Source organism: Onychostoma macrolepis, chromosome 04 (genome assembly GCF_012432095.1).
Source record: "Onychostoma macrolepis isolate SWU-2019 chromosome 04, ASM1243209v1, whole genome shotgun sequence".
Taxonomy (NCBI): Eukaryota; Metazoa; Chordata; class Actinopteri; order Cypriniformes; family Cyprinidae; genus Onychostoma; species Onychostoma macrolepis.
Window position 1 is genome coordinate 5184815 of NC_081158.1, and position 14833 is coordinate 5199647.

Consider the following 14833-nt stretch of genomic DNA (forward strand, 5'->3'; position numbering starts at 1 on the left):
GCGCCAGCCTGTACAGGGGGCGCGAACGCAGACCTCCTTGGTGGTTGATATAAGAGACCACCGCTGTGTTGTCGGTGCGCACCAACACATGGCGATCTCTTAAGTCCAGGAGAAAGTGTTTTAATGCTAGAAACACGGCCAGCATCTCCAGGCAGTTGATGTGCCACGTGAGATGGCGACCACTTCACAGGCCGTGGGCTGAGTGGCCACTCATGACCGCTCCCCAACCGGTGAGAGACGCATCCGTCGCTAGCATATGCAGCGCCCAGGAGCTCCCAGCACCAGGCCCTGAGATAAGAACCAAGGTTTCCTCCACATGTCTAAGGCACGAAGGCTCGGGGAGAACCCCTTGGTCTTGAGCCACTACTGTAGGGATCTCAAGTACAGCAGGCCAAAAGTAACCACGTTGGACGCAGCTGCCATCAGACCCTGCAGTCTCTGAAACTGCTTGGAAGTGAGTAACCAGCCTTCTTTCACCCACTTGACTGTCGTGAGGATAGACTCGAACCGACCAAGGGGCACACGTGCCTGCATCGTGGTCGAATCCCACACCACGCCGAGATAAGTGGTCCTCTGTAATGAAGAAAGCACACCTTTCTTGGTGTTTAGTCTTAACTCCCAGCTCTTTCATGTGAGCGAGAACAACATCTGCGAGAACGCAGATGGCGTGCAGATGGCGCCGCAGATGGCAGCCATGGTTTGTCACTGCTTGGTACTTGTTCTTTTTTTGTTTGTTTGTCCTGTCTTAAGCAACTTTTTCCCGATCAGCTTTACTAGAAACGAACTCCTGGACATCAGAAACGACACACCAAATAACTTTCTGCCAACATTTGAGCATTCAGACCTTTTACTGGACATTTTAATCGGAGGAGCTGCGTTCTTATACAAGCGCTCCAGGCGACGCAAGCGAGGGAAGCTCCGACAGTGCGGGTTTAGGACATTCATCTGCCGAATCTCCGCTCCCTGGCAAATCAGATGAACTACGACTCCTCACCCGCACAAACAAGGACTTTTTAAACTCCGCAGCGCTTTGCTTCACGGAAACCTGGCTGAACGGAGCCATTCCGGACAGCGCGCTTCATCTAACGGGCTTCCAGCTGTTCAGAGCAGACCGCGTCACCGAGTCCTCGGGGAAAACGAGAGGCGGTGGATTATGTTTTTATATCAATGAAGGGTGGTGTACAGACGTGACAGTTTTAAAGAAGATGTGCTGCCCAAATTTGGAAGCTCTCTTTATTAACTGCAAGCCTTTTTATTCACCGCAGGAGTTTTCCTCGTTTATTCTGGTGAGTGTGTGCATTGCTTCTGACGCGCGCGTGAGCGCGGCGCTAGAACTGCTGGCCGATCAAATCACACACAAAGAGCAGCGTTATCCGGACTCTTTCATCATCATTCTCTGTGATTTTAATAAAGCTAATCTCACCCGTGAACTGCCTAAATATAGACAGCACATCACATGTCCCACCAGAGACAGAAATGTACTGGACCACTGCTACACTGTCTTAAAGGATGCATATCACTCTGTTCCCCATGCAGCGCTGGGACTCTCTGATCACTGTTTGGTTTATCTCCTACCAGCCTACAGGCAGAAACTCAAATCTGCTAAGCCTGTAGTAAAAACTGTAAAGAGATGGACTTCTGAAGCAGAGCAGGTTTTACAGGCCTGCTTCGAACTTACTGATTGGAGTGTTTTTGAGGCTGCAGCTACTGATCTGGACGAGCTTACTGACACCGTGACGTCCTACATCAGTTTCTGTGAGGACATGTGTGTACCCACCAAGACTTATTTAACATTTAACAATAACAAACCTTGGTTCAGTGCAAAACTTAAACAGCTTCGCCAGGCCAAAGAGGACGCCTACAGGAGTGGGGACAAAGCCTTGTACAAACAGGCCAAATACACACTGAATAGGGAGATAAGAGTGGCAAAATTAAACTACTCTAGAAAAAAAAAAAAACAGCTTTCAAGCAATGACTCTTCATCAGTGTGGAAAGGCCTGAAAGCCATCACCAGCTACAAGACCCCATCCCCCAGCACTGAGGCCAATCAGCCATCAGCCATCCACACCCTCACCCTCCTCCCCCCTACTGTTTCTCAGCCTGTACTCAAGATCTGTGAAGATGTATGCAAAGTCTTCAGAAAGCAGAAGATAAGGAAAGCCAAAGGCCCAGACGGTGTCTCTCCAGCCTGCCTCAAAGCCTGTGCTGCCCAGCTATCATCCATCTTCACATTGATCTTCAACAGATCACTAGAGCTGTGTGAAGTCCCCTCCTGCTTCAAATGTTCCACCATCATCCCTGTACCCAAGAAACCAAAAATCACAGGACTTAATGACTACAGACCTGTTGCTTTAACGTCTGTGGTCATGAAGTCATTTGAGAGACTGGTGTTGGCCCACCTGAAGGACATTACTGGACCCTTGCTGGACCCCCTACAGTTTGCTTACCGACCAAACAGATCTGTGGATGATGCAGTTAATATGGGACTGCACTACATCCTGCAACATCTGGACAAACCAGGGACTTATGCAAGGATCTTGTTTGTGGACTTCAGCTCCGCTTTCAACACCATCATCCCGGACACCCTTCAGAACAAACTGACACAGCTCTCTGTACCTGAGGCTGGGAAAACACACATCCAGCACCCGCACCATCAGCACTGGAGCTCCTCAGGGCTGCGTTCTCTCCCCACTACTCTTCTCCCTCTACACAAATGACTGCACCTCTAAAGACCCCTCTGTCAAACTCCTGAAGTTTGCAGATGACAGGCCTCATTTGCAGATGACAGTCACCGGCCTCATCCAGGACGGCAACGAGTCTGCTTACAGACAAGAGGTTGAGCAGCTGGCTGTCTGGTGCAGTCACAACAACCTGGAGCTGAACACGCTCAAAACTGTGGAGATGATAGTGGACTTCAGGAGAAACCCCCCTCCTCTCCTCCCACTCACAATCATGAACAGCACTGTGGCTGCAGTGGAGTCATTCAGGTTCCTGGGCACCACCATCTCCCAGGACCTGAAGTGGGACAATCACATTGACTCCATCGTGAAAAAGGCCCAGCAGAGGTTGTACTTCCTTCGTCAGCTGAAAAAGTTCAACCTGCCACAGGAGCTGCTGAAACAGTTTTATTCAGCTGTTATTGAGTCGGTTCTGTGCTCCTCCTGTCTGGTTTGGGTCAGCCAGCAAATCAGATTTAAGAAAACTTCAACGGACTGTTAGGACAGCAGAAAAGATCATTGGTGTGCACCTGCCCAGCCTTCAGGACTTGTACAACTCCAGAGTGAAGAAACGGGCAGGTAACATCATCAAAGACCCCTCTCACCCCGGACACAACTTGTTTGCACTTCTCCCTTCAGCCAGACGCTACAGATCTCTGTGCACTAGAACATCTAGGCATAAAAACAGTTTTTTCCCCCCATGCCATCTCCAGCTTAAACAGCTAACACATGAATCATTACCGGTGTTCTGTAATTCATTCTATAATTCATTCTCCATCTTTAATTATTGCCTCTTTCTCAAGTATTATGTAAATACACATAAATATCTGTTTACTTATACAGCTGTATATAGAGTAAATAATGCACAAATCTGTACATAAATCTACTGTTCCAGATTCATACTTATTATTATGATTATTATCCATTGTTAAGTCTTACTATTTAAATGTTATTTCTGTTCTCATGTCAGATGTGTGTGTGTGTATGTATGTATGTATGTATGTATGTACCAGGAGCACCTTAAAACCACAACAACAAATTCCTCGTGTGTTTGCGCACACCTGGCGAATAAAGCTAATTCTGATTCTGATTCTGATTCTGATCTCGATGTCGAACCGCCATACGATGTGGTTGAGTATGCGAATGCCCTAGGATCATGGAGCCAGAGCAGCATCCACACACTTCATGAAAGTGTGGGGTGAGAGTGCAAGGCCAAAAAGAAGAACTCGGTGTTGGTAAGCTTTTGCCCCCAAAAGCAAACATCAGGAACTTCCTGTGATGAGGAAGGATGAAGACATGTGCACCTTTTAGATCGATCGTGACAAACCAGTCCTCGGACCTTGTTTGCGTGCAAACATGCTAAACTTATGAATGGCACATTTAATGTTCAACAACAAATATTTTCGCAAAATTTATGTATATAGTAAAACAAAGTACTTTCTACTCAGAATTATTGCGCTACTATTTTGTTGGGCTCCATCTGTTTAGCGTGCAGCTGCGCTCGTTCACTTGCGTAAGCCTTGCCCACTCCTGACAGCAAAATGGATGTATTTGTATGACTTTCTAACATTTCCAGATGGAGAATATACCTGTGAAATGTCAGTTATGCACCGAGGAAAACACGTCTCAAATGCATTAAACAGCACAGATATATTCGCTGTTTGCCATGGTGGATCGATTTGATCCATGATTGACATTTAGGGCTGTTTAAAAATAATCTGCAAGTCAAATTATCTTGACTCATTGAACCTGGATCAAATTAGTGAGATTGCATGAACTTTAATGCTCGTTTATGGAACCGCTTTAGCCCCGATTAATTTGTTAGGTTACTTCAAGTCAGGTTTGGACTTTAATCCCTGCTTTTCTTAGCGTCTTTTATGAAACAAGCCTCTGATAAACACATTAATATCACTGTTTGTTTTGTTCTTTACACAGGCTACAGTTTTGTAATCTCACTGCTCAGTCTTGTGAGAGTTTGTCATCAGTTTTACAATCCTCAAACTCTGTCATGAGAGAGCTGGACCTGAGTAACAATGACCTGCAGGATTCGGAAGTGAAGCTGCTTTCTGATGGACTGAAGAGTCCAAACTGTCACCTGGAGATACTGAGGTAAATGGTTTTTGATAAAATAAATAAAAATGTGTAGTCTGATTATCAAATTGTAACGCTTGTGATGTAGTTATATAAACATGCAGCACACCACTATGTTAATTTACAGGCAAGCAAGCAGTTCATGATCTAGTGTTTCTGAGTGGCTCAGTTCACAGTAAAAGCTGCTCCACACAAACTCCATCTCATGCAAGTGCTGTGAGTTTGGGTCACTTATAACATAGATGTGAATGCAACATGCGTCAAACTTCTTTCCAACCTGTCAGCTGTGGTTACAGCCCTGGATCGATGTGATAAAGTGCTGAGTTAAGCACAAAAATGACATCAAATCAGTATCCAGAAGTTAGAAATTTCATTCATGCTGTAAACAGATATGTCAAGTTTTGGTGTGCTTTTCCTATGGCATACCACATTTAAATGTTTTAACCTTTAAAACATTTTAGTGGGGTTTGGGAGCACTGAAGAAGTTTTGACATGCCATGACATTTGTGTTTTTTTTCAGTATCTTAAAAACATATTAACCCTCTGGGGTCTAAGGGTGTTTTTGGGGACCTGGAGAAGTTTTGACATGCCCTTACATTTGTGCTTTTTTCAGTTGCTTATAAACATATAAATGGCTAAAGTCTTATATCACTATAAACAGCACAAACTGGGCTACAATAATATGTTAACAGCATTTATGTACATGATTTTGAGAAAGAAGCGTTTATGCGTGGTTAGTGAAAAACTAAAATTTTGAAGTCACTGAAATAAGGCCATAAAACACATACAGAACATTTGTTCACAAGACTTTTGAGAACTGGATCTTGTAGTCTAGAATTTTTGCTTCAAAATGATATGTAAATCATCTTGTTTACTTGCTCACAGAAAACAATATATTTATTTAAAGATTCTAAGTCACTTTTTGAGTAAAAAGGGTCTATGCGAGAGGGCGTCAACTTTCACATTCACACCTGAGAAGACAAAGGCCCGCATAATGAGCTGCATAATGAGCCATTGAGTCAGGTGTGTGACTGAGAGAGAAGAGTTACAAGAAAGAATGTGAGGAAAAAAGAAATGTGTATACATATAACTATCACATAAAATAACTTGAGATTCACTTGCGAGTGCAGTTAAACAGTTTATTAGGAACAAACAAACAAATAAACAACAGAAGAGTCAAGACATCGTGGGTGCAATATCCAAAATATCCAAAACAGTGGCAGGAAACTGGAACCAGGGAAACGGGAGACAGCAGAAACTGCATGAGAAAACACAAAACAGACGTGAGCAACACAATGAACAGACAAAGCAAACATGGTGACAATACATACACTACCAGTCAAATTATTTAAACAGTAAGATTTGTGTAGAACAGTAACAGTAAGAAGTGTCTTCAGCTCACCAAGGCTGCATTTATTTGATCCAAAGTACAGCAAAAACAGTACATTATATTTATTATAATATATAGGCCTACATATTTTTACTATTCAAAATAAATAAAGCATAGAACATATAACTATCTTCACGTCGTGCAACATTTAAATGCAATGAAAGGTTGCCTATCATATTTCAAAATGTTGCACTCGAATTTACACATTTTATTCTGGAGTTATAGTTTGGGACAAGTTCACCAGTAAATGTGTTCAACTTTGTCACAACAACACATTATCGAATGCCAATAAGAAACATTACTTACTCGGTATAAAGTATCTCCTCCTCCGCGGCTCCAGCTGCGCTCGCGTTCGGTTTGTGAGGTAAACAAAGCTTTTTCCTCTCAGCGCGTCTTCTGGTCGTAAATACAAGGCTTTTTCCTCTCAGCGCGTTTCTGAGGTAAATATAAGGCTTATTCCTCAAAGTGTGTTCTTCCAAAACTGAAAAGTATCCGAGATGAGCGCGTTGCTGCTTTGTTTATGGTGGTGTGGGCGTTTACATGCCGCGTGGCTCGCGTGGAGGTTTGTAATAACAATAGCGCGAGCAGCGCGTGGGCGTGACCTAATTAGAGATAATGAGACCAGACGGAAAAACTGAACATGTCCTTGGTTTCATACGGATTACTTTATCACACAATATTTGTTTTCGGCAAGACTTGCTTCATTTAACAGTAGACAAGTCAAGCTTTCTATAGATATATTTCTCATGTCTCTGTGTGAAGTATTTGCTGAGTTACAGGTCATTTTAGTGACGTGTTTCAAAAAGCAGTTCGCGGAGACGGAGAAGACAGAGAGCGCACCCTGTTTGTTTTCTTTATTCTTCAAAAGCACAAAGTTTAGTTTTTATTATGAGTGTATACAAATAAAAGTAGACCCCTTACAGATTCGAATGGTGTATTGCTCTTATCTGTACGATCAAAAATGGCAGAGTAATTCAAGCTCATTTCGGCCTTATCAGGGAAATCTGCCTCAAAACGCGTATACGCGTTTGTCGACCCCAGAGGGTTAATGGCTAAAGTCTGATTACACTTTAATTAGCACAAACTGGGTTACAGTAATATGTGAGCAGCATGAATGTTTGTGTTTTTGAGAAAACAACATGCGTAGTCAGTGAAAAAGTAAAAACTAAAAGTCACTGAAATAAAGCCATAAAACACATACAGAACATTTGTTCACAAGACTTTTGAGAAGAGGATGTCGTAGGCTAGAGTTTTTGCCACAAAATGATGTGAAAATCATCCTGTTTACTTGTTCACAGAAAAGAATATATTGATCTAACATTTGTAAAACATGTTTTGTGATAGAATGCCCTTATGCGAGGGAGTGACAATGACCATGAATATTTAGTGATTCACACCTGAGAGACAAAGAACCTCCCATAATAAGGCATCAGTCAGTAATGTGTCTGTGAAGCTGGTAACAAAGAATGTGAGGAGAGTAAAATAATGGGGGTTTGTATTTTATTTACAACACAGTATAATCAAAATATAAATAGCGAAGGTAAAAGACATTATTGAGCACACTGATCTAAACACTGAGACTTGTATATGGTCCCAGATAGCAAAAATCATTTGGGCCAGATCTGGTCCAGACCCAGAACTGGGCCAGCTCCAGACCAGATGCGGATTCCTTTATGGTGATTTGGCCCAAATGTGGGCAGGATCTGGTCCAGTACCGTGCCGGATCTGGGCCAGCTCATTTTGTGTATTATATATAGGCCTTTATACACACACACAAATAAGTTGTATACATATCTAGAATTCAAACACAATTTGTTTATTTGTACAGTGCTTTTCACAATACATATTCCAATGCAGCTTTACAGAAAATGCATTTAATAAGAGTACTGCATTTAAAAGTTACAAATAAAAAGAGTAATGTCCATATGCCACAGTATTTGTACAGTTCCCAGATAATACAAATCATACAAGTAGATAATGACTATTTAAGTAGAAATGATAAATACCTTTAAAAGCAATGATTACAAGCATCTTACCCAGACAGCAAGGAGTGTCAGCCCAGATCCGGCCCACAACTGGCCGCATGGATTTCACACGGGCCAGATGTGGGCTGGATCTGGGCCGACACCCTTGCTGTCTGGGTACATAATACATAATTAAATATCTTTCTTTTTCCCTTAAGGTATAATATCAAGGTCTTAGACAACAAAAAGTTTAAAGAACTGATTTAGATGTACAGACAATTACTGTCCTGAACACTACTAAATCCATATTCATATTAAAACAATTGAATTACTACACAAAACATCTTTTACTACACTACATCTTTTCTTTTGATAATTTTTGCATCAAAAGCAAAATTAAAGTTAATTTAAAACTACCCCAAGTAGTACAAGTCTCTACTTCTAGTGCTTACTGTACATATTATTCACTAAGCTTAAAACAGTGCTACACAATGAGAATGAGAAGAATCTGAATAATTACCACAGGGAAATTTTATATCACAGGGAAAGGTCTTACAAATGTGTGTCACCGTTGTGTGCTTGAGTTGGTTCTAGTTGTTCGAGTCTTCTGCAATGCCGTTTTTGAGGTAAATGCGAGCCCTCCATCTGACTCCACAGCTTAAAGACAGTTCCCCCCTTTTCGTTGTCTCTAAAAAAAAAAAAAAAGATTAAATATCTTTTTAATATTAAAATATTAATATTAAATATATTATACACACACACACATACATACAGTACATATATACACAAACACACACATAAGGTCAGAAGTTTACATACACCTTGCAGAATCTGCAAAATGTTTAATTATTTTACCAAAATAAGAGGGATAAGATATTTACATATTGTCCACAAGAGAAAAAAAATGTTGAATTTATAAAAATGACCCCGTTGTTTACATCCACTTGAATCTTAATACTGTGTTGTTCCCTGAATGATCCACAGCTGTGTGTTTTTGTTTAGTGATAGTGGTTCATGAGTCCCTTGTTTGTTCTGAACAGTTAAACTGCCTGCTGTTCTTCAGAAAAATCCTTCAGCTCCCACAAATGCTGTGCTTTTCCAACATTTTTGTGTATTTGAACACTTTCCAGCAGTGACAGTGTGAAAAGATGGATCTCAAAATCATACAGAGGACAACTGAGGGACTCATATGCAACTATTACAGAAGGTTTAAACGCTCACTGATGCTCCAGAAGAAAAAAATAATGTATTAAGGGGGTGAAAACTTTGAAGTTCATGGTAAATTGAACCATTGTGGGAAACATGTAACCCAGACAGCAACATAGTGTTGGCCCAGATCCGGCCCACATCTGGCCCGCGTGAAATCAATGCGGGCCAGATGCGGGCCACATGTGGGCCGGATCTGGGCCGACACTGCTTGCTGTCTGGGAAGTATCTTCTGTAGCTTCTGAAGGGCAGTACTAAATGAAAAAAATATTTAGGCAAAATAAGAAAAATGTACACCTTCATTCTGTTTAAAAGTTTTCACCCCCTTAATGTATCGTGTTTCCTTCTGGAGCATCAGTAAGCATTTTTCACTTCCAGTTCTTTTCCACATCATCAATGTTATCCATGGTTAGCATTTTTTAATTTTCCTGTAATCGAGTAATTTTGTCCTGCTTTGTGTGTAACAAAGATAATGTTAATTCTGCTTACTGCCCATAGGTGTGAAGTATAATAACTGATATAACAGAAGAAAAGCAAGGAGAACATGTGCCACCTGTTTTATATATTAAAAAATACACAACTAATTGCATATTACACAGATATGTTATGAATGTATTTGTTTCATTTAGTATTACAAAGCAAGGAAGGCAATGTTTAAGCCTTACACATAAGAGTCACAGTTTATTAACATGACTTGAGATGAAAAAGGGTTTGTACCCAAATGACACACAGACTATAGCATTGCTAGAGGACTATGACTGTTATAACAGATATATTGTTCAGGATGAGTGTGAAGTTATTTGAAGGAGCATTTCTCCAGAAAGCTGCAAGCCTCAATCGGCCCTAACAAACAGTATGTTTTGAACAGCACAAGTTGTAACATTATCAGGCACTCATTATTATCAATACTCAATTATAAATTGTGGCATTCAAATAGCTTGAATAACTCAAACTCCACTGAAAACTAAAAAAACAAACAAACAAAAAAAATGGACTCACCTTACTATTCGACAGTCCCGGCTCTCAGGTGGAACCTGAAATTGAAACAGATCGTTATATAGTGTTGCTGGACAATTTCTCAGTTCATTTACCCAATTAACATGGAGCATACCGTTAACAGAAATAAAAGCATATTTTGGCAAAGATTTTATAAATAAAAACCATACCAAACAATATAATGTAATACATGTATATCTCCTCAGTGCCCCTCTGTTTCTATCATTCAGGATGTGCCTGAAAGCGTTCTGCCTGCTTATTCAAGGGGACTGGGCTCGTCAAAAGTTTGGACACATTACTGTTTTTAATGTTCTTGAAACAAGTCTCTTATGCTCATCAAGCCAGCATTTATTTGATCAAAATACAGAAAAAAAATATTGTGAAGTATTAAAAATAATGAAATGAAATAAAATGGTTTTCTATTTTAATACACTTCAAAATATAATTTATTTCTGTGATCAAAGCTGAATTTTCAGCATCATTACTCGTCTTCAGTGCCACATGATCCTTCAGAAATCATTATAATATACTAATTTGATACTCCGTTGTTATCGATGTTGGAAACAGTTGTGCTGCTTAATTTTTGGGAATCTGTGATAGTTTTTCAGGATTTATTGATGAATAAAAGTTAAAAGAAAAGCATTTATTTATTCAGCTTTGCCATCACAGAAATAAATTATATTTTAATTACAATTTTAAAAGTAATTATCAGTTAAAATGTTTTTTTTATGAATATATTGTAAAACGTAATTTATTCCTGTGATCAAAGCTGTATTTTCAGCATCATTACTCGTCTTCAGTGTCACATGATCCTTCAGAAATCATTCGAATATTATTATTTGCTGCTCAAGAAACATTTCTGATTATTATCAGTTGAAAACAGTTATGCTCCTTAATATATGCAGAAACCATGATATACAACCATTCACATGTTTGGTGTGTGTTATTTAATAGAAATGACTGTTTTATTTAGCAAATAGGCATTAAATTGATAAAAGTAAAAAATTTATAATGAAGCAAAATATATATTTCAAATAAATGATGTTCTTTTGAACTGTCTATTCATCAAAGAATCATAAAAATGTTTCCAGTAATAATAATAATAAGAATCATTACTGATAACTGAGCACCAATATAAATCCAGCACTAAATCAGCAAGTTTGAATGATTTCTGAACGATCGTGCACTGAAGACTGCAGTAATGATGCTGAAAATTCACAGGAATAAATTACATTTTAAAATATATTCAAATGATATTTCACAATATTACTTTTTTAATTTTATTTTTGATCAAATAAATGCATGCAGCCTTGAGGGTTAGTACTTAAACATTAACACTGCTAGCCCACCATGACAGGCAGCAATCTTAAACATGAAATTTTAATGGAAGCGGTCAAAATTACTATAGTTTAAATTAAGTAATTAAGTTAAAATTCGTTAATTACGTATAATTACAGACCTCTGGACCGTTTTCTTCATGTTAGCAAGTCCTCTGATAATAAGCCTAAAGTGTTCGCCGGTCCAACACCGATCTAAGGAGCAATAAAAACACCAAACCTTTAAGTTATCGTGTACACAACATAATAAGAAATTAATTTGTTAGTAGAACAGTGTGATAACACGGTGTGACATACCTCGGTGAAGTTTTAACAGCGTGCAGTTCGTCTGCCTCGATCTTCTTGATGTCTTCTTCTTCTATTAAGGTTTATTGGCGGTTGGCAAACAACTTTTTGGTGCATTACCGCCACCATCTGGTGTGAGTGTGGACCAGAATGTTGTGTGTAAGCATTGTTTAAAAAAAAACTATATCCTTCCACTTAAATTGGTTTCTCTAAGATATTGAAACAGTATATTACAACACATTTTTTACTCTTTCCAAAATGCTAATCAAGCCAGCATTTATTTGATCAAAAATACAGAAAAAAAATGTAATATTTAGAAGTATTACAATTTAAAATAATGGTTTTCTATTTTAATTTACTTCAAAATACAATTTATTGCTTTGATCTAAGCAAATATCTTTGACGTCTTCTGTTCTGAACACGCGCTCGTTTCGGACGCGGCCCGGATCTGTTCTGCGACAGTAGTTCCCGCCCACTGAAACCGGACCTGGGCTGGATCCGTGTTACAGCACTGAAACGGATGTGACTGTAATACGGATTTGCCGGTTTGAAAACGGATCCGGCACAGAGTCAACTGCTGTCTGGGGTGGTAGAATTGTTGCTTAATTCCAAATAAATAGATTATGATCCACAAATAAATGTAAAGATATTAACAAAAATGAAACATATTGACAAATAAATAGAATGAGATCCACAAATAAATCTTACAGTTTCTTACAAACATGAATTAAATAACACAAATATCTTTTTATGTCACAAACACAACTTTGCCTGGCATTCATTTGTGGATGGGTTGCTGTGCATTTGTGAATCGCTTCATGCATTTGTGCATTTTGAAACATTTCTAGCGTCAAGACACTGATGATCCACAAATGCGTGGACTCCGCCCACCGTCTACTCAAGCCAATCATTTAACAGCCTCACTTCGCTGACCAATCATAGCACGTTCTCGCTATAGCCAATCACGTTTCACTTTACAAGCAGGGCGGTCTCCTCCTGAAATAATTCATTCATCTGCATTGTCTTAAATAGGAAATATAAAGGCCATAAAAATTGGTACAGTAAAAGATGTTTAAAATTTTATTTCGTTAGAACATTAGACTGTGTATCAAGCCAATCCACAGTATTATATTTGATATGCCTTTGAAAATGCCAGAGAAACAGCGCTTTAAATCATGGCTATGGGAACAACGATACTGGATAAACGCGTAATGGAAGTGTATTATTCAAGATGGAAAGAAAAGCATCAAAAAGTAACTGATTAATAAATAATTGGATTCAACCTCATGATAAACATATGAGTTTGTGTAATAGTTTAAATTGCAGTCACACAACAGCCAACAGCGTTTCTCAGTTTTTCAGTCAAGCTGTTTAAATCTTCAACCGTCAGAGGTGGCTGTATACCTAAAAACGCCAGAGGGTAAAATTTACCCATGCACATAGCTACTGTTTTGATATAAAAAAAAAAATTATTATATTACTGCATTATGCCACTGTCTTCACAAAGTTATGTCTAAAGTCATAAAATGATTACCGTATTGTCCCGAATATAAGATGACCCTGATTATAAGACGACCCCCCTTTTTCCAGATGTACCTTTTGGAAAAAGGCTTTTTGAAAACCAAATCTTGTTTGTTTTTTGTTTGTTTGTTTGTTTGTTTTTCTCTCTGTAAAACACATTTTTTTCTTAAATTATTTTCAAATTGCACATTTTTCCTATTTTAAAAGTATGGTAAATACTGGTAAAATGTACCAACAATGACATTGGAAAATATACACTTTTTGATATACCATTGAAATAAAAGGTAGCCCATCTGAATTATATAACATTTAGGCTATCCATCTCATAGTAGCCTACCAAAATTTTATTATCAGTAGAAGTGAAATCTTATTGTAGTCTTCAAATCTGGGTATAGTCTTATGTTTTAAAATCACTTACAGAGGAAGTTTGTTCCCATCAGGCTAACATGACAGTCACGACTTTACAACACACATTACATTACATATTTCATGGCACACTCGTTATATGCGTTTTTGGCGCCACCTATTGTTGTGGGTGTATTACTGAAATGTCAAAGTCTAGACCCCGAATATAAGACGAGCACGTTTTTTCAGATGTATTTCCAAGAAAAAAAACATTGTCTTATATTCGGGACAATACGGTATTTTTAGTCATCAACTATGTTTATGTCCTGTTGTTTTAAGTACACGGCTATTTTAAGCAGGCTACTAATCACTTCTTAATGTTGAATATAAACCAGCCTGCAATGATAATGAGAATTACAAGGAAATAAATAAATATTTGGGTGGTGTAATATTATAATAAGATGTTTTAAGATAACCCATGTTATTTGATGATACAACGACAAATTCAAGTGCACATAATTATTTATTTGTTTAGTTATATAATTTACAATTTGAATAAGAACAACACCAATAAACTTTGGGTAATTATAAAAAATGTTTTATTCATTACATCAGTTTGGATTTTTTAAAGGAAATGGGCAGACAATAATAGCAAGTGCAAATAGAAACATTATATATAATTATAAATGATATAACTAAACAAATAAATAATTAGGTGCACTTGAATTTGTCGTTGTATCATCCTATGCAGTGCGTGTGGTGAATTATTGCTCATTATAGTCTATTTAGGGTATTTTAGTAGTTTAAATAACATGGGTTATCTTAAAACATTTTATTATGATATTACACCACCTAAATATGTATGCATTAGCGTTAGTTCTGGCAGGTCACGGGCCTGTACCATGAAGCCAGTTTAGCTGGCTACCCAGGTAAGTTTCAGTTTAGTTTGTGCCAACTTTGGGTTTTAGGTACCATGAAAGT

The 14833-nt window shown here is 38.6% G+C and overlaps 1 protein-coding gene and 1 long non-coding RNA gene across 4 annotated transcripts in view; one reads left to right on the forward strand and one right to left on the reverse strand.

Annotated features, from left to right (window-relative positions):
- The window catches only part of LOC131538360 (NLR family CARD domain-containing protein 3-like), a 63114-nt gene that overhangs the window by 19645 nt on the left and 28636 nt on the right, over nt 1-14833 (forward strand). The window contains exons 6-7 of one of the 2 annotated variants that reach the window (XM_058772193.1): nt 4653-4826; nt 10595-10648. In XM_058772193.1, the coding sequence (XP_058628176.1) occupies nt 4653-4826; nt 10595-10648 (228 nt within the window). The remainder of the gene's footprint in view (nt 1-4652; nt 4827-10594; nt 10649-14833) is intronic. The other variant, XM_058772194.1, reaches the window with a different exon arrangement.
- On the reverse strand, nt 8360-12160 carry LOC131538415 (uncharacterized). 2 transcript variants are annotated; one of them, XR_009270576.1, is made up of 4 exons: nt 11999-12160; nt 11824-11896; nt 10368-10402; nt 8360-8850 (listed from the first exon to the last, which is right to left on the reverse strand). It is a non-coding gene; the product is annotated as an uncharacterized LOC131538415 (long non-coding RNA). The 2 variants fall into 2 exon arrangements; XR_009270575.1 differs by having other exon boundaries at nt 11824-12153.